Source organism: Phasianus colchicus, chromosome 3 (assembly GCF_987193195.1).
Source record: "Phasianus colchicus chromosome 3, bPhaCol1.hap1.1, whole genome shotgun sequence".
In the NCBI taxonomy this organism is placed as follows: Eukaryota; Metazoa; Chordata; class Aves; order Galliformes; family Phasianidae; genus Phasianus; species Phasianus colchicus.
The window spans coordinates 47,125,976-47,151,188 of record NC_143438.1 but is presented as its reverse complement, the minus strand read 5'-3'; the positions used below and the strand labels follow the sequence as shown (position 1 = coordinate 47,151,188).

The 25,213-nt window shown below is 42.2% G+C and overlaps 1 protein-coding gene and 1 long non-coding RNA gene across 2 annotated transcripts in view; both read left to right on the top strand.

The window, feature by feature from the left end:
- Window positions 1-8,577: 8,577 nt before the first annotated feature.
- On the top strand, window positions 8,578-11,623 carry LOC149918557 (uncharacterized). The gene is made up of 4 exons (XR_016465568.1): window positions 8,578-8,645; window positions 9,724-9,810; window positions 9,913-10,055; window positions 10,548-11,623. It is a non-coding gene; the product is annotated as an uncharacterized LOC149918557 (long non-coding RNA).
- Window positions 11,624-15,245: 3,622 nt separating this feature from the next.
- Window positions 15,246-25,213, top strand: part of EMILIN2 (elastin microfibril interfacer 2) — a 30,372-nt gene continuing 20,404 nt past the window's right edge. Inside the window, exons 1-2 of the mRNA XM_031588915.2 lie at window positions 15,246-15,425; window positions 15,610-15,732. Of these exons, the coding sequence (XP_031444775.2) occupies window positions 15,301-15,425; window positions 15,610-15,732 (248 nt within the window). The 5' untranslated portion in view covers window positions 15,246-15,300. The remainder of the gene's footprint in view (window positions 15,426-15,609; window positions 15,733-25,213) is intronic.

Genomic DNA, 25,213 nt, shown 5'->3' with positions numbered 1-25,213 from the left:
TATCATAAAATTAGTATGTAATTAAAGACACATAATAGGCAAGGTGGACTGCTATGTTTCTACTCCGCCTTACTTAAAAGAACCTGTCTTCTTAACTCTGAGGATCTTTTAGCACATTGTGTGTGGTGTAATAGCCGATGAATTTAGCAACTGCTCTCTTGGAAGACACAGACTGCAGGTTCAGCTCTGCTCAGGCTGGAAAAGCTGGTTATGCAAGAAGAGAATTCATGACAGCCTGAGGAATGCAGTGAAAAGAATTCTTCAGAAACAATGGAAGAAGCTATTCTGCAAGTTGCTCAAGAGCTGCTTTTCTTTAACAGAGTCCTGGGGCAATTCTAGTGCAGAGAGTGTCCTGTGAAAAGTGAGAAGGGATGGTTAGAAGTCCTTGTAATGTTGGGAACTTTTTGCCAGAGCAATCAGAAGAGCAGTCAAGAGAGTTGTAGCAATACATAACAGAGCTTGATCAGTGAGGGAAACCGAAGTACAGCTGATGAAATGGAAGCTCAAGACTGGTACACATGCAAGAAGCCTCATATGCTGAAATGACCCTGTTCTGTGGCGGATGGTAATTTTGACAGATAAACCAACTACAGAGAGCTGTCTTTAGCATAGCAACTTTCTTAGCTTTGGTCATCCACCACTGTCCACCCCTGAACTAACCCGAAGGTGTGCAGCAAGGCTGGTTGAGCCCAGCTGCTATAAGATTGTGGTAAAAATGGGAATGGGATAAATTCCATGTTGCTGTTGCAGTGTGCTGTTATACAGACATGTGGAAGCTTGTAAGTAATCATTTCCTTTATTGGCATTTGAATCACCATTTTGACGTTTGCAATTACATTCTGAGTGGAGAGCCTCCAGATGCCAAAGGCAGTTTATTGTCATGCAAAACTTGGAAGAAAAAAAGTCTCTCTGAAAGTGGGTGGTCAGACCAAGACTTTGACTTATTCCATTGGACTCTGGAGGAATATTTATTTCATCTCCCTGCAGAACTAAGCCAGTCTGGGAATCTGCACCAGAGCATCCAATCTGTATGAGCTGTGACCATTTTTGTCCTCCTACTCTGCAAATGCTTTGAGGAAACGGGAGTGCTGGAAGAGGGGTGCATACTTGTCCGACACAAAACAAAGCCAAAAGAAGGCTTGCTTTTTCCACTTAAATATTACCTGTGTGTTTGGGCATAAACTTGTGATGCTATCAGAGCCTCTTCTAACAAACTCTGTGTCCCACATGTCCCCAGGTATAACCAAGAGCTCTCAGGGAACTCTGAATGAGAGCATGTGTATTAGGGATAGGGGAAGCTGTGTAAGCAATGGTGATGGCTTAAGGAATCAGCTATTTTTGACTTGGAAATTTGATTCTGAGGTTTCACATCTCCCAAAAGGCAATTTGACATTTTTAGGTCTCTGTTTGTTGCTGGATGCTTCCAAAATCTAAGCGGCCTGGGGCTCCAGGTTGGCTCACCATGGAGGCTACTGACAGGCAACTTCAGGTATGCTCAAGAGGCTCACCTCTGTGGTAGGAATTTCCTAATGTTAGATGATGAAAGCACAGAGAAAACAAGCAGATAAGCAGAGTCTGCTAGAGTTGCTGACAATAAAATCCCTGATAAGTATGCAAGAAATAATGTGAAAACTGAATGAGAGATGGACACATCTATTGATACTACACAGAATTACTGTGATGTGACTCCTAACTGCCTAGTTCTGTTTCCATGTTTACAGACAGGCTCAGACTCAGGATTCCAGTGATTATACATTTCAAAAAAAACCACTCCATACAGTAGATTTTCTAATTAATCATTCATGCTAAATGCCATATGCCTTATGGACAATTTTTCCTCTCATTTGTGGTCACATGAGTTCCTTGGATCTCCAAAAGATCACATGGACAGAAGCAATTTTAAACAAGGTTTGCTGGTACAAGTAGCCATTTTTTAAAAGGGAAAGAAAACACTCTTTTTTAAAATTTCATATTCTTCTTTTTACTTTTCCTTCTGTATGTGCGTGACTCTCAGATCCAGAGCCTCAGATATTCAACTAGTCTTCTGTGAATCATAGTGTGGGAATGTGTGTTCTAGGCTACACAAGTATGAGTCATTTCTATTTTTATATTTCAGAAGTGTAAGTAGTAAATTCTAGAAAATGTTAAGTGGGCTTGGAAAAAGAGAACCACGTATATGTATATATGTACATATATGTAGACATATGTGTCATACAAATGTGGTGTATGTATGATGTATGTATCATGTACTTTACATAAAAAATGTCAGGTATTCTGGAGAGGAGTTGCTTTTTAGATATTGATACACTGATTCCTAAATCCAGAGATGTACTTTAAAATTTCTTTTTTCTGAAGTTGCTCCATGTACTCTTCTCTTTGAATGGCAATATATGTGACATGATGTAAAGAAGGACTGGAAACATTACTTTTGCAAAATGTGTTGAAGTGCAAACAGCAAGTGAACTTTTGAACTCTTTTTGCATTCTCAGAGGGTCTGGAGGGGTCTTTGCCAGGTTCAGAGAAAGAGCAGAACATGAATGCTTTTGTTAGAATGCTGGCAATTGGAATTATCTGGAATCAGCATGATTTACACAGATTTGTTTGTATTCCAGCTTTTGCACTAGGGACACAACTAAGGAAATTCAAAGCTCATTCATGCTTCATGATACAGAACCAAATAGTCTTTTCTCTCACCATTTTTTTTTCTTTTTTCATTTTCAGATCTTCTCAGTAGCAGGATCACACTTTCAAGCAGTCTGTCTGATTTTTTTCATGTTTTAGACATCTTGCCATAAGAAAACCAGCATAGCCATAAAACAAAGGATATTTATGACTTTTTTTTTTAGAGCCCAGCTTATAATTTCAAAATGGATTTCTCATGAGTAAGTGTTACTCAGTTTCTCTTTTGAAAGTTTCCTTTATAGGAGTGAGTAACAGTTAAATCCCATGTCAAATGCATGATAACATTATCGAAATAAAGGAATTTGGGATCAAAGAGTGTGCTGGTTAGCTTTGTTGCCAAGACTATTCCAGATCCTTATAAAGACGTGCTGACACATCGATGCAGTGTGTGAAGGAGCTACGTAGAACATTTTCCACAGTGCTACTTGAAATGTAAGCCATTCCTTTGTTGGAATCTCTCTCCTGCATCTGCAGAGATTGCATACAAAAAAAATAGTAATGAAAAAAATACACCATCTTCCTGGGGGGTAAGAACTGGAAAGAAATCTCTGCTCTTTTTTCTGGGTTGGCAAAGCAGAAAGTTCAGTGTTCTGCACTAAAATGATCTTTTGAGAAACATTTACAACTTAAAACTTTGGAAATCACAAGTTTATTAATTGTCACTTCATTACGCTGTCCTCAGCCTTTAGAATGTTCCAAAACATTCCAAAATCAGAGCTCTCACTTTTAAGTCTACTCAGTTTTTGGAGCCTACTTGCTGCGTCTCATGTGCACACTGTGCTGATGGTGCATCTCTCTTCCCTCCTTTACACAGTGCTCCAAATTCCTGGAAGAGAAGAAAACTTGTGAGAACATTCCTTAGTTTTAGTCAGTGCCCATTACTGGTCTTGGAATACTTTGACATAGCAACTACACAGAGAGAGAGGGAGAGAGATTCAGCAGTATTCAAGCCTAGTTAACATTCACTTAAGTTAAAAAGAAACAATACCATCTCAGAATCTATAATATCTAGAATTTTTATCTGCATAATTGCCTCTGTTGGCAGAGCTTGTAAAAAAAAAAAAAAAAAAGAAAACTTTCATAATTCTTGCTGTTTCTCTGTATATGTATTTATTTAGCAAATACTGAGAAAGAGCTTTGTGAATGGTAAATGTAAATTGTTCATTAAAAGGTAACAGGAAAACCAGAGTCTTTAGGATGAAAAAGAACTATCAGATTATCTCTACCAAAGGGTCAGAAAGGCTTTGAAGATGAAGTGCTGGATGTCACTTCACTCTTTTTTTTTTTTTTTTTTTCCCCAAACTTCAGTTTAGGAATCTGGATGTTCTTTCCAACCAGGTTGGAAAGTAAAGATGATTAAATAAGATTCATTCCTGCAGGTAGTAATGCAGTGGGCTCAAGTGGGAGTTGCTGGTTGTTCTGTACTTCTGAAAATCAACCCATTGAATTTCCATCCTAAGAGAACAATAAGCTGGCTCTGTAAGTAAGTACCCATTTGTTAATGTGATTGTGATGACATGTAGACTGTGGCTATGGCCACAAAATACAGCTGTTTTGGATGGCTTAACTGCTCATTAGTAACCTACATTCAAAGTAAGGGTTTTAAAGCCTAATGGTCTTTCTTCCTTTTTCTTAATTTAAAATATTAGAAAAGAACCAAGGCCCTACTAATTGCTGGAGAGCAGTGCAGGATGGGTCTTGTTTTTCATCAATTTGGACCTCTACCACATTGGATAAATGTCTCTGCCAGGCAAAGAAGCTATCATTCATCTATGAGCGCACAATTCTGAATGTTCCAAAAGTCTTTATTTTCTCCACCAACAAGAACATGCTGCCATATCAGATGCTAACAGTTGAAAGCACAGGAGGGGGGCCAGAGTTAAGATTTGCCATCTGAAACGGCAGTCTGGATCTACCAACAAATGTTTGTGAATGCTAACGTGCACTTTTTATGAGACCTTATTCGCTGTATTGTACAGTCAAACACACTGTCTAGTAAGAAAAGAAGTAAAAAAAATTGCTTGGCTGTTTATTTTGTTGGTGTTCTGCATAGATTCACAGCAACTATCCGCTTTTCTCAAACCCTCCCTACCAGCTCATGATCTAGGACCACGAATGGATAAACTGCTTTACTAACAATCTCAGTTACAATGCCAACTGCAAACACAGCAAGCATCTTTATAAATATTACTCGTTCATTTTCACAGACAGTGTGTGCTTTGCACAGAGACTGAAAGCTAAAGGTGTAGCTCCTATAGCCTCCAAAAGGCCCAAGATAACCCTGTCCTTAACAGCAGTTGAATTGGTTGTCAGTGTAATATCTTTTATAACAGTTTTTTCTTGCCAGTTGCAAAACAGGACCAGGCCCTAGAGACGGTCTGTAGAAAAGGATCGTTTTGTTCCCACCCCTGGATGTGTGTCCAACCTATGTTGCAATGCTTGGCAATGGGGGCTTGTGTCTTTTTTTTTTTAAAGAAAAAAAAAGCTTTTTTTTTTTGCTAACTACCTAGGGGGAAAAAAAAAAAAAAAAAAGAGTACATCCCTGCAAAGAATCTAGGCCTGAGTTTTAAGCTGAGCTCCTGACACTTCAACTCACTAAAGCCTGGAAGCAATTATGAAGTCTGAAGACTCATATGTCTCAGAAAAGTTTTGCAAGTCACCAAGAAATGACTCAGGCGAGAAGTGCTGTCTGTAGATCAAGGGACATGTTGAAATATCAATAACCAGTCACCACAGACTGAACTGATGGAAAAGAAGGGAAAGTGCCTTTTATTCTATGTTACAGTAAGCATTATTCTGTAAGTCAGGTCAATAACTTGACCTAGATAAGCAATATTTACTAGAGAAAGCTGGCACTACAAACATGGGATAAAACAATTGTTTTATTTGAAGGCTGAACTGTAAGACAGCAGAATGAAGTACTGTGATTCCATGACTGGTTAGAGAAGTTAAAATCTTTCCTGCCTTTTAGTATGCCACATAGGAAATACTTCTTTAAAACAATCTGCATTGCCAACTCTGGAACAACAACTCAAAAGGACTGCTCAAGGTCAGAGGCAGTTGAATAAAGACACTGCAACTGCAAAGACCTAGCAATAAAAAGAACTGGGAGATTGGCTTAAAAGTTAGGAGATTTTAAAAGTATATAATTCTTAGTATTTGCTTTTTTGTTTCTGAGTCTGTAGGATGGTTGTGAGTCAGGTTTTCAAATCACTCTGCAAGGGAACGCCAGAACTAACTTTCTTGCAACACAATCTGAAGTGCTCAAATCATGCTGGAATTCCAGGAACTGGAGCTTGAATGAAAAAGCAAAATGCATGAGATTCTGTAATACTACAAAAATAATAATAATAAAAAAAGAACAGTAGTTGCAAAAACTATTTTTCTGTCTCATTTTTTTAATAGAAGATCGATATAACAAATATATCCCATAATCTAACAATGATAAGACTTTCCTCCTCTCAGGATTTCACTGTTGTATCTTACTAAGTTTGTTGAACTGATCAGACTTCTCTAGGAATAAAGGCTTTGGGAGCATTCCCACTTTTTCAGAGCAGAAAGAACAGCTCATCCGAGAGGCAGTGAAGGTTTGGCAGTCTGAGGATGCAGTCAGTGAAATGGCTGTTGCAAATTATCTAAAACTACTCTAAATATTTTCAATTGTTCATAATTGGTGTTTTTAGAAATTTGGCTTACTTGAAAGGCTGTAGATACAGATGTCTTCTTATGTGAAAGATAACCATTCCTATAATCTCCTAATCTGCAGTATACTATTTGCAGTAAAACTATACTGTAATTATTTGCAGTGAATTCCTTGACCTCTGATTAGGAAATATCCTCACATCTACTTTATTTTATTCTCCCTGAGCACAGTTTAAAAAATATTTCTATAATTACAGCCTCTGCAATACTATTTCTTTATTAATAATTGTTAATGACAAATGACAAGGAAATGGCGGGAATGAGATGGTGTGGTTTATTAATGTTGCTTTCAAGTGTTCTATTGGTGGAGATGAATGAAAGCCTTGAAAGGAATTGATGTCACACAGAGTTTTTGATTTCAGGTGAGAAAAATGAAATTCAAAACTAAGCTGCACTTGTGTCTCAGATAACACAGATTCTGTGAAGTCTGAAATGTTCTAAAATGTGTTGACATTTATCAATATTAATAAATGCTTACTTAGCTAAAGGATATTAAGATGCAGAACTGAAACTTCAGTGGTTAGAGATGAGGCATTTTAAGCATATATTTATGTATTCCTCACCTTCCACTACTTGTAATTAATTACCTACATGGCTTGTTAGGAGACATATTTAAACCTACCTACCCACCACTCACTGGAAAAAAGCCATCAGCTATTGTCTGTGGGAAAATGTTTCTGTATATCCCTGTTCTCAGTGTGCTTTGCTGACCAAGGCATGGCTCTGCTTCAACCTACCATGCCTGCACAGAAGAATTGCAAGGATCATAGTATCATAAAGGTTAGCAAAGATCTCCAAGATCATCAAGTCCAATTGTCAGCCCATCACCACCATGCCCAAAGAACTTGAGTCATGACTGCTTTCCCACTGGGATGGCAGCATGAGTTGGTGCCCTTGGCCCGCCACACTTGAACAAAGCAAGAACCAAGTTGAGGGAACATCTACATTGATGAGGAGAAAAATTAATTACTGGATCTCACCACCACAAGATTCTCTGAGGCCAACTACCAGGATGTATTTGAGGAATATCATCTCCCAAATAAGACAAATTCCAAGAGCTTCGACGCAGGGTAGTAAGGCACACAATGCCCACAGACAAAATGAATGCAGCTGCTGATGTTATCTACTAAAGATTTGATTGAAACAAATCCTGAATACTTAATCTCTAATTCCTGTGGAGATGTAAGCTTTTAACCCCCACCAAATTGGTGGGAATGAAGTAATTACCTGCTTCAAGATGTTGCCCTTGGCTGATTTGGAATCTTTAATGATCAAAACAGAGCACTGCTATCATGAGCTTCTATAATTGCAACCTTGAGAAATTAAATACAAATAGGTCTGATTAAGACACAATTAGGCATGTAATTTTGACACAATGAGAAACATTTCTCAAGAATAATTTCTAGAATAATCTCTCGAATAAACATATTTTCTTTTTTGTAAACTCTGAACTAAATAAGAGAAAACTTTTCCTTTTTTTCCCCCAGTTTAATATGCTTCTTAAAATATTTGTCTTTGCAAGTACACATCCCTTTGGAAGGCATTTAGGATTCAATAGGGCAACACTAGCAGCCAGCCCCTCCCCAGCAGGCAAAGAGCTGAGGAACACTTTTCTCTCAGCCCAAACCAATAGAAAATCACATGGGAAGAAAGTACAGTACACTAAGACAAATGTGAGAATAACATTTCACAGTGTTTGAGCTATAAACAGAGCAAGACCCTGCCCATTCTTACACTGCCGCACTTGACACCTCCTCTTTCCACACCTTCTTATCTCCAGTACCTTTCTGTGTCTTATCCTAAGTTACACTGTTGTGCAGCCTCTCACATTTTACTGCATCTCCTTCTTTCCTTTTTTTTTTTTTTTTAACTTCTCTCTCATTTTTTGAATTGCTGTTTCCTTTGAGACTCTCAAATGATAACAAGAGAATCACAAACTGCAAAAGATCACCAGATGCTTTCCTTTGTACTTCACGTGACATTAAAACAGGATGTCACTTCAATACAGTTCTGGAGCCTGCAGATGTGTTGACAAACAGGCAGTATATTTGCTGCCTGAGTCTCATCTGGATGTAAACTTCTTTGAGTAGAAGCTGAGTGTTTATTTTTATGAATCAGGTTGTGGTAGCCTCACTATTGCAGAGGAAGTTGTGCTCATTTTGTAGATCTGTTTGCACATCAAAGTGTTACAGCCTCATTCTGTGTTTGTAGGAGGTTGCTGCTGTCATCCCATAAGAAAGCACCTTCAGGGACTGAGCAGGGTGAGTAACTCAGAAGACAGTTGCCTTGGGGAAGGATGATGAGGGTGATCCCTAAGGGGGATTCTCCTCTCCATGGTTTTATGTTTGTTTTATCAAACATAAACATAGTTTTATGTTTGGCTGCAGGCACTGGAGGCCTGGAGCTGTCATTTTGTTCACCACAGTGTTCTGCATACAGTTTGAACAGTAGCTTTTGAGATTAAAGATAGCCACATACCATCAGCACGTAGGGAAAATATATGACTAGATAAGGCAGAAATAAAAATAAGTTTTTGTTCTTTATTTTGCTTTTTGCTGTAACCTCAATGAGATTTCATGGGACATGGACAGCATGTTGTACCATGCTGGGGAAAAGCTGGGAGAAACTAGGGAAGCTGAAGAAAATTGCTCAGTGTCCAAATGGCTGAATCAGAAAAATGAGTTAGCCTATATAAATCCTCTTTTAAAAACACAATGTGACTACAGAGAGTCATCAAGTATTTGCAGTCATGGTCTTTACCTAATGAGGTCTTACATAAAATATTCCTGGCATTTTTGTGTTTGGTTAGAACATTTTGAAACCCAAACTTCCTTTATAACCTTATCATCTCTACAGTATGCAAGTTCAAAAGGAGTTAAATTTCATTTTGTATGGGGGAAAAGAAAAAAAAAAGAGTCAGAAGAAACATACAGAGTGCCTCCTTAAAACTATCAGTCTTTATGTATTTATTTTTAATTGGATAATTATTAGGCTTGGAGTTCTTTTCTCCATGAAAGCAAGGAAGACGTTGGGAATTACAACTTTTGGTTTTCTGCCTCTTGTCTTCAGAAAGAGCTTCTTTATTCTGAAATACTGCACTACCACCAGAGGTGAGATACCCAAACCAGAGTAATACATGTATCTGTAGCCAAATATGATGATTAATTGATTTCACAGCAAACAAGACTGGAAGAAACTTTACAGCTAAAGTGAACAGTGCATGCTGTTTTGGACTCTGTCTTTAAGTATGTTTCAGTTATTTGTAGGGTTTTTGAAGGGTCTGTGTGCAGGCAGCAGGAGTAGCATTGTAGGACCCAGCTGTCCCCTTTGCACTTGTAGGTTGGAGTGGCCGCAGCCATGGAAAGAACCAAAAAGCACTGTGCACTGTTTTCACTGAAGTCACGTGGCGATTTCATTAAGTCAAAAGTAAGCAAATACAAAGGGAAAAGAAATCTCTTCCCCATATCTGCTCTATTCTCCTACCATCATCTGCCAAGAAATGTTGATCTCCTCTGATTTTCTTTCCAGCGCTCTTTGACTTCATCCACCTTTGTGCACGTCAGCCACCCAGAAGGCTTTTCACTGGAAGATCTTGTGGAACATTAAAAAATTTCCTTATGATTGTTGTCTTCTGCTCTACTTCCTCCTCCATCGGCTCCAGCCTTGCTGTGGTAGGAAACCAGTGGCAACAATGGCTTCAGCCCTCTCACACTGTATGCTGAGTGTACAGGAGAGCATTTATCTTTCCTATGGAAGCAGTGTAGACCTTAGTCACTATGTCTCTTCATATTTAGTATTATGTGTGTTTAGTACAAAGCAGATACATTTCTCAAGCATAAAAAACTTGTGGCTCACGACTCGCCAACACCATTCCTGATGCAGAACAATGGATACTGATCTCTGCTGTCCTGGGCTTGAAGCCTTGAGCAGATTGTAACAGTGTGCTGAGGGTCTGCTCAGATAGCTGTTCCCAGAGACCAGCAGTTGTTTATCTTATTCTTTAGACAAAACCATAACTATGACCACAGCACCAGTTTTAATACAAACACTTAATGCATGCCACAACTGGGCAATGTTTGTGGTGTGGCTGTAAATCACTAATTTGTTTTTCTGTCTAAACCTAGCACAAACATTTATTTTTATTTTTATTTTTTCCCCAAAAGGAAGTAACTCAAAGAAGAAGAGATGGAGTTGCCAGGTTGCCCAGTTGTGTGCTGTGACACCCCCCAGCCTGTTCCATGAAGCCCACACAGCACCACTCCAGCAGAGCCTAGGGAGGGAAACACAGCACTTCAGATGTGGCTCAAGCACCAGCCAGGATGGCATGGGCTGTTCCTCTGCATGCTCCACAGCTGCAAGAGTGCTGAAACAGAATTCTTCTGTGTCTTCATAGCCACGGAACTATTATGGCCCTCCAAGTTGGCTCTCCAGTAAAAAGTAAACCAATATCTTCTGTTCTCTCTCTTTATTTGTTCACCCTGACTAGGGCTTGAATTTTTTTTTTAGTTTAACATCTCTGCAAATAGTCATTTAATTAACATCTGCCATTTGCTTTTCACTTTCTCATTAATTTTCATTAAACATTCAGAGGTAGAGGTGTGTCTGTGTGATTTCAGAGATGACTACACCTAGAAAACAATGAAGCCTGATTCTTGCAGCGGGGAATAATTTTTTTAAAGATATCACAGTGAACAAAAGTACCTCACAATCTGAGATGAACTGAAGGACACCAACCCTGGACTTGAATTATGAATGTTGATGTTAGGATTAATCTGTAGCAACAAGGAGAGCAGGCACTGTACTATTAAAGGCACATTTCTCTTCTAGAGCTCTGCAGTAAATACCCTGATAATGTTTTTGCTGTTTGTTCTGCCCGCCCACTCTGTGCACTTTCCTCTCTTTGGCAGGCACTTGCACGTGGCCCTCGTTGTTTTCCCAACATCATCCCGTTGCGAAGCATTGAAGTGCAGTTGATCCTGGTGCTGAAAACACACAGCACAGTAAAGGGAGATATACTTCAAAATAATGTAAAAAGACTCATGTCTGTGATGTCTGTGTTCCAGCAGCCCGTGTTGCTGACCCCTCTGGTCACTGTAGCCTTCTCTGTGCACTTGCAGATGACATGCTCCATTTGGAGGGAGGAGTGCAGGATGCTTTCCATGTACTGTAAGAACTGTCTGTCTTGGGATTTCTGTGAATTTCAGAGATGAGAGGATGTAGCACAGCAAAATAAAGTTTCAGCATTGCTGTCTCCTTGAGAGCAATATTAACCTTAATACTTATACTCTGAAATAAAACTTGTTACACCCATAGAAAAAATGCAGCCATTAGTAGAGCTTGAAGCACATGTTTGCAGTGCACCTGAGTTGAAAATTCTCCAGTCAAAGCCAAATTTTTCTTCTGGATACTGTTGAATCCGCTGATATCATGGGTCCAGTGTGAATATCATAGGCGCTGAGGTCAATTCCAAACATCTGCCCCAATTCATCCATTTCTATTCAGCTCAATACTTCTCAGCACAAGTCATCCTCTGCCTTATCGAGCCACCACAAAACTTCACTCTCAGCCTTGGCATTAGCATTCAGGCTCTCACAGGGCTCTTGTGCCAGTGAGGAGTGGTGAATGTTGCTGCAAGATTTTCTTCTTCACTGTTATGGTTTATTTTAAATTCAACAAATTCAAAAACACACCATGCTTTGTAGTGGAAGGAGAGAGTTTCACGTATCCTTTTACAGTAATGGCAAAGTGAAGGCAGCAAGTACTATCCACGTCCTCTTTCACAATATTTACAAAGTAATTGATCCAGACAGTAAAGGGACAACTCCTCTCTATCAGAAAACAGAAGAGAGAGGTTCTTGCACAGTTCTCGAGTAAACAAATATTTTTCTGAGGACAGAATCCTGAAGTCACAGGCAACTCGGCTCATTTCTTGCCACAACCAAGAGGGGAGGGAAGGCTACAGGGGCTTTCTGTTCTAATAGTGTCCTGTAAACACTGATCCTTTAATCAATCAAGCAGTGGAGTCATCGTCCCTGGAGGTGTTAAGAGCCATGTAGATGTGGCACTGAAGGACATGGGTTAGTGGGCATGGTGCAGATGGGTCCATGGTAGGACCGGATGAACTTAGTAGTCTTTCCAACCTTAATGATTCCATGATTCCGTGATTATTCAATTTGCATGTCAGAAAGGAACCCTCATGGCAAATCAGGTCATATCTGCCTGATCTTCCTTCACCAAGATATAAGCTCTGTGCTTTGTGTATAGCAGCACATTTGTTTCATGCTCATTTTGTTTAAATTAGCCTTTTAATTTTTGTGCTGTGGAGTCATTCTCAAGATGGACATGACCTCAGTCTTTCATTATTTAATCCCTTTGTGGGATGATGTACAGCTCTTGCACGCTGATCATCACTTTTGGAAAAGGACCAACTTCAGGAGTTCCCTGACTGGATGAGGGGGAAAAGGAAGAAAGAACTGTTGTTATTACTTTTTAGGGACTGAATTGTAGCTTTGCTTTATTCAGATTGGAGAAACTCCAAATAATTTCTGCCAGCATAAATAATGATGCCTGAATGTTATGCTGTTGCAAATGCAAACAGCGGAATGGTAAATTACTTAATAGTTTGCCTGAGGTGTAATTTCTTACACAGTGAGGTGTTGCCCTCTTAAAAGAAGGCAGAAGGATGACATTTTTTCAGGTGAAACAGGTTGGATTAAAATGATTGCAGTACTCTCAGCTTGCCCCATCACTGTTTATCACTGGTGAAATGATGCTGTGCATCTGTGATTCGTTGTGATTCTCTTCAGGGCTGTGGGCAGAAAGTGCTAGTGTAGGTTCCCAATGAAACCATGTCTAAAAAGCAGTCTGAAAGCATAATTTTGACCCTTGTGTTTAAAGCTTATTTTCCTGTCAGAGTTGGAAGCTGAGCAAGTGAAGTAATGAGGGCAACAGAAGATGCTGGATAAGGCTGACAACGGCCAGCAGACGAAAGCTGCCTGTTGGGGCAGGCCTGACTTGACAACCCAGCCTACAACTCAAAGCAGGCCACTGCCTCGAGCAGAAGAAAGGGCCCAGCCCTGTTGCCTGCTCTGCCTACGTGTGAGACCTAGAAAGCCAGTGCTTGGCTGTAGCCAAGGGAGGCTTTGGAGCACAAGGACTGGGTTGGGACCAATCATGCTCTGCAGCAGTTATCATTGCTCCCAAATCTCCCATGGGCCTCATGGTAGCTGCCCAGCCTCCTGGCCCTCCACCCAAGTATTGTTCCCTCCTTCTCTTCCATCCCCCGGGTGGGGGCAGCCTGTCATTCCCCGGCCTTGCAGCTTTATTCAGCTGTGCTGAGTCCAATCATGGCGGTTTTAAATACTTTACTCATTGTCAAAGATGTTATGAAAGCTTAAGGGACTCCTGAGTCCCTACCCTCCACCCTTCACGTAGTCCTACAGACCTGCTGGAACTTGGGGTGAGGAGCTGGCCTAAGGTTCAACAAAAATGCAAAACAAACAATTGCTGACTGCATAGTCTCAATGGCTGTGTCTGAGTGATGGAGGCAGAAGCCATCAGGCTGCTGCTCCTGCTGCTGAAGGTAACACTGGACAAGCCTGGCCTGCAGCAAGATAGGAGCTCCCATCACCTGCACAGCCTGATGGTGGCACCAGGCCTCCCGCACGCTGCTCAAGCACAGCACAGAGATGGGCTCTGCCTCTAAACCTCACACGACAATGTTGGTAGGATCACTTCAGAAAAAAACAGGATCTGGTGAGGACGGAGAGCTTTGTTGTGATCTGCAGAGCAGGGGAACCTGCCACTGGCTGCCTGGAAAGGGCACATGGCCCAGTCAGGGTGCCTGGAGCAGACTGAAATGCAAGTGAATTCCAATAACCATCACTCCCTGCTCAGCAAATAATTTATCTTATGGCTTACTAGGTGTCACTTGTCTAAAAAGAGAATTTCTGAAGTAGTTTTTAAATGTATGTTATTTCTTACCCATATAGGTTAGTTTAGAAGATGTTTTCCTGGTGTTGTGATGCTTGCTGCAGGATGAAGGGCAGAAACTGTCTTATAGATACAAGCTCCCTGACACCAAAAGATCAATGGGTTTCAAAAAGAATTTAGACTTCACTGGCTCTTATGGCATTCTGAGCTTAATAAAACTGGGCACATGAGGAAAAAAAGACCCTTGGGAAGTTACTGCTTTTCTGCTTGCTCCATGAGCTCTTGCCATCTCTTCTGAAGTAGCCAGGGCAGAAGGTGCAGCGTTGGATGAACTTATTCAGCTTATTTCTGCTTATTCAAGACAAAACCTGGAAATCAGGGAGAAGTCAAAGAAGCTCATGGCATAGGCAGATGGCAAGGAGAGGGTACCTGCACTGGGCCAGTCTGGATGAGCCACTAGCTGCACATAGGATCGCCAATAGCATCACCACAGTCACCTCGAGCGGGACAGCAGGGCCACGCGTGGAAGCAGACCCCCACACCTCCCAGGTATGCACCGCCAACTTCCCACGCCTGTGTCTGCCCCACTCGAAGGGGAGCCCCGCGCCCAAGGTTCCGGGGCAGCCATCCTCACGGGGCCCCTCTCCCAGCCGGTCCCCGGGGTTCCCCCTCGGAAAGGGAGAGCGGGGCCCCCCGCTGATGGCGACCGGCGCCACGCGGGGCCGGCGTCCGTCCCTCCGCCTCGGCGCTGCCGCGCTCCCCCTCGGCCGGGGAGAGGGGAGCGGTGGGGGGCGGGCGGCGAGCGGGGCCGGCCGGGTCCGGCCGGGCGGGGGTGGAGGGAGCGGCGCCGGGGCCGGAGGGGCGCGGAGCCACCGCGGAGGGCGGAAACAGGGTGGGGGGGATTTGCGTCAGTGAGGGAGCGGGCAGAGCGGCGGGGCGGGCGGACAGACGGACGGAGGGAGCCGGCGGAGAGGGATTCGTCCCATGGAGCTGTGCCCGGGGCACGCTGCGCCCTCGGGCTGGGCGCTGCCGCTGCTCCTCGCCTTGGGCGCCGGGCTCAGCCACGCCACTCCGCACCTGCGCTACTCCCGCCCGGGCTCCCGCAGCAAGTGAGTACCCGCGGGGCAGCGCCGTGCCCGGGCGGGGTGGTCGCACAGCTTGGGGGGCCGCTGCCGGCGGTGGGGTGAGCCGAGGCGGGCTGGGCTGGGCTGGGTTGGGGTGCCGGGACGTGCGGGGCTCCTCGCGCCTCTACCGCTGCCCGGCGCTGACGCCTCGTGTCTCTTCTGCCCGCAGGAACTGGTGTGCGTACATCGTGAACAAGAACGTCAGCTGCTCGGTGCTGGACGGGACCGAGAGCTACGTCCAGGCCCAGTACAAGTGCGCCTGGAACGAGTTTCCCTGCCGACCGACCCCGGTGTAAGTAGCCGAGGAGGAGGCGGCGTTGGGAGGGGAAGCGCTCAGTTGTACGAAGTCCTTCTGAAGCCTAAGCACGGTTCTGGCGGCACGGAGCTGCGATGGCCGTGCTCGGGCTGCACCCCAAAGCGAACACAGCCCGGGCGAGACGGCCGTCTTGCTCCAGCCTGCGGTCCCCGAGCACGCCCCGAAGCCAGCGCTCTATTTTATTGCAAACATAAGGCCGCTGGAACTAATTAGAGCCACATTGAATCTGTTGCTGCGTTCGCTGTGCGAACTGACCGGGATGGGGGAGCTGTGCTGGCACGCCGCGCCGCGCTGCCTGCCCGGACCCGCGGGCAGCTGCCACGGGCCCGGGCTGGAGCCCAGCACCTGCTGGCTGCACACCTGTGTGCTGCTCCGGGTGTACCGGGCTGTGTGCTGAACACGGAGGGCCTGGGGCTGCTCTGCGCAGTTGGATCAGTGAGTAACAGCAAGGGAGAGCCAGGAGTGTGAGCCAGTGTGTTTGCAGCTCCTCCACCAGTTGCCCGTCCAGCAAGGAGCGCAGCCAACGCAGAGATTTGTGCTGGGTGTGACGCAAAGTTGCTTGTTTGGTTTAGCTTCATGTGATCGTGGAAAAGGGTGACAAAGCTGTGAAGGGTCTGGAGCAGCTGAGGGAGCTGGGGTGGTTCAGTCAGGTGAAGAAGAGGCTTAGCAGTGACCTTACTGCTCTCTACAACTGCCTCAAAGGAGGTTGTGGCAAGGTGGAGGTTGACCTCTTCTCCCAGGTAACAGCAATAGGAGAAGAGGGTATGGGAGATGCATCAGGGGAGGTCCTGGTTGTATATTAGAGAAAATTTCTTCTCGGGAACAGTGGTCAGGCACAGGTTGCCCAGGGACGTGGTGGAGTCACCACCACCGGAGGTGTTCATGAAGGGGGTAGATGTGGCCCTGAGGGATGTGGTTAGTGAGTATGGTGAGAATGGGCTGATGGTTGGACATGATCTTAGAGGTCTTTTCCAAATTTCATGATTCTGTGATTAACTGCGAGCACACAGCATGCAGGGTGAGCATCACTTAGAGCTCAGCCTGCTGTGTTGAGGCTGTGTAGTCTCACAGGTGGAGCAGGAAGTGGAGACAGCTGCATTGCTCTGTGGCTAATCACTAGCAAATTCCTTTCCTCAGTTTCCCAGTGGAACAGCAGCAGTACTTGCACTTCTTATTGAAAACCTGTACCTGATGAGTGCCCTGTGGAACTATCCCACCTTCTCCAGAAGTCATTGGGAAGACTCCCAGATTTTGGGGGGCTCAGGCTTACGCTTGGACTGAGCTGATGGCAAGGATTCTTTTAGGATAACTAACTGTTTTTGATTTTGACGTGTGGGTAACTGGTTTTAATTTGACATGAGAAAATGAGGCCATGACTGATACTGCTTGGTGCCTGGTGCTACTGGAGTGAGCTGTGTACGATGATGGCACTGCCTTCCCGGGGCCTGGGACAATAGATGTTGGGCATTTGGCATTCGAATGCACTGCTTTTTGTTTGTTTGTTTGTTTAGAAAAATAGCTTTTCTCTTTTGCGATATACAAATACAGGAATTTGAGGCAAATAACAAAGGCAGCAGGCAGCCAAGTCACACTATCTTGTGTAATTTCCCTTGTTTCTCTCTGGAGTATTGAACTGGCCACTTTGGACTTCTGATTGAGGCTGTGTGATGGAACGTACACTCCGTTGCACAGTCTCAGTAGTGGAGCTGTGGAGGAGTGAGGAAGGGTTACAGCTGAGCTCTGTGAACACATAAATCAGCAATTGTGGAAGTAAGGAATTTCAGAGGTGGTGAATTAGCATTTTCTTGGACCATCTGCTAGTAGATGATGAAGAAAGCGCAAAGGCATTGCTTCTAGCTTAGGAAATTCCTGAACCACAAACTGGTTGAACTGGTGGCAGCTTTGGCAGGAGTCAGAAGGGGAAGCCCTGCTCCAGTTGGGGACCGAACCGGATGACCTTCAGAAGTCACATCCCCTTCCAAATTACACTGTAGTTCTAAGAAATTGCACTGCCTGTCCTTCAGCTTTTCCTACGTGTCAAGAAATGGCTGCTGTCAGAGATACAAATAGTGGCTAAACAGACGTTTGTGCTTGCCTGCTGTGGCCAATCTCATGGAACTTTTCTGTTCTTTGAGAATGGAATTAAATACTTGTGTAAGCCTTTGTTTCCTGAATTTGACTTTTTGGTGAACGTAAGTGTAGTTTTATTCATACCCTGAGTAGCAACTGCTATCTAATTCCTCATTCTTAACATAAAATATCCTAAGTACCTATTGTAGCAGCAGCCAGTGAACACGGAAAGCAGCTGGAATGTCCTTTAAGCAGATCCTATCAAAGTCTTGAAATTTTATTGTGTACAAAATGATCTTCTCATAGGCAGTGACTTATTTTTCTGTCTGTTGCTGGTATGCTTGTTTTCTTAGCAGCAGAGGAAGAAAATAACTAATCCAATGTGTTTGAAATACATTGTTCAAATCCTGCACACCACTGTGCCCAGGAATAACTTCCTTCAGGTGGAAAGTATTGTTTAATTGAGAAGGAATAGTGGTTTGCATAACAAAATGTGTTTATATATGTTTGCTAGCTCAGTGCCTAGCTAGCAAATAGAATAGGACAGGAAAAAGCTATAAAAGAAACAAAGAAATGGCTGTGAGGATTTTTCTGGAGTTATTCTCTTTTTTTTCCTTTATATGTGGGCATAGAGAAGTTAAAAATTAACTAAATAGTAGAGATTCATTGGAATAAACAACAGTCCCTGTGTAGTCTCCTTCAGATACTCTTGGTTTATCTGAGACCTCATTCTGTTACAGACATTGGGTACAGGGAGATCCGAATCAAACAAAGAATTTGACTGTATCAAAGATGTATGGGTTTTATTAGTAGTTGAGCTGGGTTGCTTTTTGGTCACTCAGTGGATTAGTTGAAGAGCCCTTCTGGTGTTTCAGCACAGCCTTGGTTATGCACAGCAAGTACTTAAATAGTTCTGTGAATTTAAGGCACTGTGATTATTTCACTGCCTTAAGCATACAGTGTGCTCCTGAGTTCCAAGTGTTCTTCATATATGGGAGTGTTAGGTGTTGCAGATATGAATTATAGTCATCAGACTTTTTGTTTCAGTACAAATAGAAAGCTTTTGTGATTAAGCCAAAAAGTTACATACATGCATGAGCCCTTTATGTCCATTCAAATATCAGTCTACTCCTAAAATGTTAAGTAGAAACTCAGGAAATAATTAGATTTCATTGTTCAAATGTTTTATAGATACTTGGGCTAAGTAATATGTTTCCTTACTGAACAGTTAGGGGATACTTTGGTCGATTAAGGTGTCAGGGATAAATGTGAGTTAGTGTGGCCGCCTAAGAGATAGGAAGAGGGGGAGTACAAAGAAGCAGAATTGCCCTTTGAAGTATGTTCTCTTTGAAGTTTGGGGACTCCTGATTTATTTTATTTAGAAGTGTGACTGGTGAAGGAGAGAGAAACTTTGTTATTAATGGGTCACAGGCATGAAAGATACTTATATGAAAATATTAGTCTTTTTACGCACCAAAGAGAACTTTTATGTTTGAAATTTAGCATTGTTTCATAAATAACCGACCTCTCCCCACTTACTGTGCTGCAAATTTCCTTTCCTGGCTTTCTCATGAGTCGTTTAGAAATTTAATTAGCTGAAAAGCAAATTGTACAATCTCCTTAACTAGATTCTGCAAACTCTTGAGGGCTGTGGATCTGCTGTAATGCCCTGTGTGTAGAGGGCTGGAGGAGCAGGGAGCCTGGGCAGGACTTTAAGGGACATGATTAGTGGTCAGTATCGGTGGTAGGTGGACAGTTGGACTACATGTCTTAGATGTCTTTTCCAACCTTAATGATTCTCTGATTCTGACCAGATTCTGACTGTTGGACATCCTCTGGTCAATGTAGCTGCTTCAGTGTGGAATGTTTTTATAGGATTGACAATACCTTAGATGCTCCAGCTTCTGGTCCAGCATTTTGGGGCAAATTTGCTTTCACTAATAAAGTTAAATTTATAATAAGCCAGCCTGTGAGGTGAACAAGTGAGTGCTTTCTGGTTTTTCATTGTTGCTCCAGAACTGGCAAGCAGGATGTCCCTGCCCATAGAGAGCTGGAGAGTATGAGGCAGTAAATCAAACAGAAAAACTTAGACTGGGAGGAACCCCTGGAGATCACGTAATTGCCCCCGTGGCCCCCAGCTAACAGCAGAGCTAGCTTTAAAGTTGTCATGTTGCCCAGGAACTTGAAGAAAGGATGTTTATCAGATCCCCCAATTCAGATAACAGTCCCCATTAATTCTGTGCATGTGCACATAGATAAGTGTGTGCTCAAGTGAATAATGAGTCAGGTCACCTGTCTTTAGCTTGTGGGGAGTGAATTTCCTGATTTAGTGTGAGCGTCTTATCTTAACACTAATGATCAACATGTAATAAGCAACCCAATTACTCCAGTAGGTTGCACATACTTAGAAAACTGCCAAGAAAGTTATAAATGAATCAATAGCTAAATTAGCAAACCTTTCCAAATCTCTCATTGAGCAATATTTTCCAACTTCTTGTATTAAATAACCTTAAACAAGCCTGCTCCCAAAGCAAAGTTCAATCGCTGCCAAGGGGCAGACTTAAGGCAAAAAGACTGAAGTAACTTTAGAGACTGTTGCTGCTGGTTTTCTGTAATCGTAAATGTCAGGATAGATGACTATACTGATTAGTTACACTCGGCTTTAAATAACCAATATACAGCACTTATTAATAAAAATATTTTGAGAAGTGGAAATTTTCCTGCTGGCACACAGGATGTCAGACTTCCAGCTCGGTTCAGATGGCTGTATTGATTTATCGTTCTCTGGCAACCTCAAAGCGTCCTGGGTGGAGCACACCAGTCCTCGTCTAGGAACATGTAGTAAATCCACATGTAGTTTTCAATTCTTGAACAGTCCCAGTGTTGCTTTCTCTGAGAACGCTCAGTTGATGAAAATGAAGCAGTGTCAGAGCACTCAGCACCGGGCAGAATCAAGCCTAAGACATACAAGTCAGTACAGGATCAGACGCTGTGCGTGCCTCTGGCTTCTAGCAGTGCATATCTCATCAGAAAAACTTCCAGGATGCACAAGAAGTTGAGGGCTATTTCATGTTTCCCCTTGAAATATCTAGAAAAATCTTTAGGGATTTTTATTTTTTTTTTTTTCTCCTTAGGTATTTTGTATGGAGCAGAATTTCTTTGTACAGGCTCCAGCTAGCTGACTGCACAGGGAGTTTAGCCTAAGGGATTCTGCATTGAAAACAGTAAGGAAACTTAAACAACTTCAGAGCATACTTCAGTTTCCTGGAGTGCTTGTTTGATAATCTTTGAGAGCCTGCTGAGCATGGTAAACTTTCCTGGCAATCTCCCTGAGCTTGAAACTGTGCATCTCTACGCATTCAGTGCAACAATGAATTTCTTCTCTGTGAATTGGACAGGGGATTTTAATTTCATACATTATTCATAGTTTGTTGCTGTAATTCAGAAAGCCACAAACTGTTCCTCAGTTCACATTAACGTAAATAATTATACTTCTTTGTGTTCTTCTGGTTTGAGAAGTATATGACCTACAGGACTGGGGCCTCTTCTGTCTCCAGAATAACAGATTGTTAATTTTTGGGAGACCCACTTAAGGTCTATTTTGTCATAAATCACCCCCTGGAAAACAAAAACAAAAGCAAAAAAACAAAACAAAAAAAAACCAGAAAGAAATATTTTGCATCATTAGAAAGTGAGCAGTTCCAGTTTTAGGCACTGCTGATTATTCCTCCCCCTCTTCCCACAGTTCTAAGGTCATTTGACCTCCTTGCTTTCAGTTCTCATCTTTCCTCTTCCCTCCAGTTCACTTTGACCTGGTACCTTGGTAAAGTATCAGCTCTCAGAGCAGGACTGTGTTTTGTTCTGAAGGTTGTGATCTCAGCTAATCCCACAGACTGGCTCTTGTGTTCATAACAACGTTGGTTATCCATTCTATATATTCAATTTGTATGTTTTAATCTATTAGCAGTAGCTCACACTTAAAAATAAGTTTGTGTCTTGGGCAGTGGAAGCAAAAGGGACACTGCTGGAGCTGTTGTTTCTCAGGGAGCTTTCTCAGAAGCAGTACTCTGCATTTTCACTTGGCCTTTGCACTGGTGTAAGGTGAGAAGCTCGGTCCCCGCTGCAGGCAGGAGCAGGTGAAGGTGTTGTAAGCATGGGAGCTGTTGCTGCATCCCTTTCTGTTCTGTTACTGTTGGACTTCTGCACAGTGCTGTCCTACAAGACTCTTCTGGGTTCTTGGGCTCTAATATCCCATTTTACTTAGTATTTCTTTTGTTTTGTTTTTGTAGAGTCATTAGATTTGAGAGGGACTCTTAAAGGCCATCTTGTCCAACTCCCCTGCAATGAACAGGGGCCTCTACAGCTGCATCAGGTTTTTAGTAGCTTATTGTTGGTCTATCAGCATGTGTTTGACTGGCATATGTTTATCTTGTGACAAAATTGAAGGAAGTAATCATGTAAGAAGTACAGATCTCAAGAACAAAGCTGCGCTTTAAACATTACCTACAAGTTCCTTAAATGCATCCTATATATTTGTTTCTCTGCTCATAGATGATGCCTGCCTAGTTTTCAGAGGTAGTAATTCAGTAACATTAAGAATATTAAAATCTACACCTGAAACTTAGGTTTTGGTAATTTTGAACTGGAGTTTAGTGGTCAGCTTATTAAAAATAAAGTCCTTGGTGACTGACATATATTCCAATCTCTGTCTCTCCTTGTATGTATACATATCTCACTGTGAGACGTATCTCACTAAAAGACCTGTGGTCTTTTGCATCTCTTATGTTTAAAAAAAAAAAAAGCAGCAAAGTTTTCTTGTAAAATTCTTTTGAATATATTGAATCAATGCTCAGTACTTAAGAGAACCATGTGAAAGATTAGGTTGTAGTGAGCTGATTTTGACAGGGTGGTTCTCTGCTCCTTCCCTGTCACCAGCAGATGATGGGATGGTATTCTTTAGAGGTAGAAGAAAGCAACTTTTGTCTATATGTGGTGCTGATGTGCTGGGAATAGAATGGGAGGGAGGGATCCAGGTCACCTGTGCCACATTCCAGCCCGCTCACATTTCTTCCAGACTTGAGGCAAACGCTCCCGTTGTGCTTCTCATGTGGTGTGAAGGGACAGAGACTTCACTCAAAGGTCTTACATAAAGACCTGACCATGGCCTTTGGAGAACTTTGGCTGAGATGGCTGCAGCTGGGCCAGGCACAGGGCTGGTGGAAAAGGCTCCAACTTCAGCTCCTGAAATCACTTGTCTCATCGTTCTTTATAGCAATCTTGGTAAGCAAAACTGACCACTAAAGGAAGAAAACAGGGGTAAAGATGAGACTTTTATAAGTCTGTAAGAAATAACTTAGTGTCTCTAAATGCCAGATCAAAATCAATAACCATTTTTGGGTTTATTGTATTTTAAATAGATTTTTAGCACCTAGACTTTTAAGTTAATCTGCTCCTGTCAAAACGTCTTTTCACCAGTTGCTCTAAATGCCTTAGGACAAATTCCATGTAAAAGCATATTCTTCTTAAATTAAGCTCATCTGTGGGCTAGGGCTGAAGATAGCTGCCACTGCTGCTGTGTAGATTAGCAGCTGCCACTGCTGCAAGGTTATAAATGAACAAAATGCAGAGATGGGATTCAGTTCACCCTAACTTCACTTCTTTGCCCTGCAGAGATTATATATATATGAGTATAGAAACTTAGATATCTGCAGTTATGGTGACTCAAGTGTACGCCAGTAGCGTCCAGCATGCTATTTGATTAATCATATAGAAATAGGACTTCAGGATGAGATGCTGCCCTGTTTAGACTCAGCTGCTGTTCTGTTCCCTTAGTGGCACTACATGTAGCTAGTGCCAATCCATACACTGTAGGCACCTGAAGTTAGTGTCACTGTTAGTGACAATGACTAAACATCTGCTTGGTTTCACTGGAACTGGAATTTCTGTCACTGTTTGTAGGGGCTACAAGTAGGTCTAGACTGTTGGGAAATAGAGGATGTGGGTTTAACTAATATTAGCTCAGTAGCTGTGTGGGAGGAATGGACAATTTAGGTATATTTTCAGCTGAAGCCCTGCAAAATAAAGAAATACTTTTTCAAAATGTGATTGCATTTCACGTTATCTTACAGGTGAGTGATGTGTGAGGAGGAGTTGTGTGTGCTACTCCAGCACCCCCATTGAAGTATATTGGAGATTTGGATGACTGGGACGTGCCAGAGCATACTAGATCATTTAGAAAGAGTGGATCTACATTCAGTGAAAGCATTAAGTAATGAAGATTAGCTATCTTATATTCAATAAGACCACGATTTGCAGGCCTCTGAAGTTATGGGACCTGTTCCAATGACTACAGAATTCTGGACTGACCTTGATGTTTTGTGCTCAGAATAAACATTTTATACACTGCTTATATAAAAACATGCTGATTCTGCAGTCCCTTGCTCACAGTGAGGATGTGGTGGCAGTTATCTCCTTGCATTTCCCTAAAGGTTGAATGTTAATATCTAGTTACAGAACTGAGCCATATGTTTTCCCACCAATTTCGTCCAAATGTTTCTGATTTGTTTTATCGCTGTTAGGTGACATTCCAAATATCAGTGCTAACTGCTTCCTTCTGTGGTTTAGCACCATGAGAAAATTACAGCTCATTCCATAGTCAAAATGTCTAGCTTTTGAAGCAAACATGTATTTTTAATTAAAGCGTTTTCCTAATAAAATACTTTTCTCTCAAAGAGGAAGAGACGTTGAACATTACTGTTGCACTGTACAACTTCAGTTCAACTATGAAGTATTTAGTTAGTAAAAATGGAGATGTGCATTACTGTTCTGAATGTGTTGTCTCATTTGACCACCGTGTTGAATTCATGGCGAAGGTCGTTGGCATTGGTTGCTAAAATTAATGTTATGGAAAGACTCCTAAAAACCCAGCTGTTCTTATTTTCTTTCTTACAGGGAAAAATGAGACTGTTGAAATCACTCTGTTCATACTTTCTAAAATTCAAATTTCTAGAAGAATGACCTCATTAATATTATTTGACTTAATTGAACAAAAGCATATGATCATCTTCTTTAGCTGAGGATCCTCATGGGTGTGTTATTGAGGTACAATAAATGCTGATGGTACAAGTTTTAATCATATAAGGAAAAATATGCCACCTGTGAGACACTTGTAAAAATTATTGTGACTATTAACACTTACTTGAATAGCAGAAATCAACTGAAGGAAGACTTAATGTGTTATTATCTTTTTAGTTATGTTCCAACATTTGCAGGCATTAAAGTGGGGCAAAGTTCTTTAAGAGACTTAAGGATCTTTTCTGAATGTTTGACTAAACTGCTTCCTTACATAACTGTGTAGATTCACATCTATGAGATAAAATATGGGTAT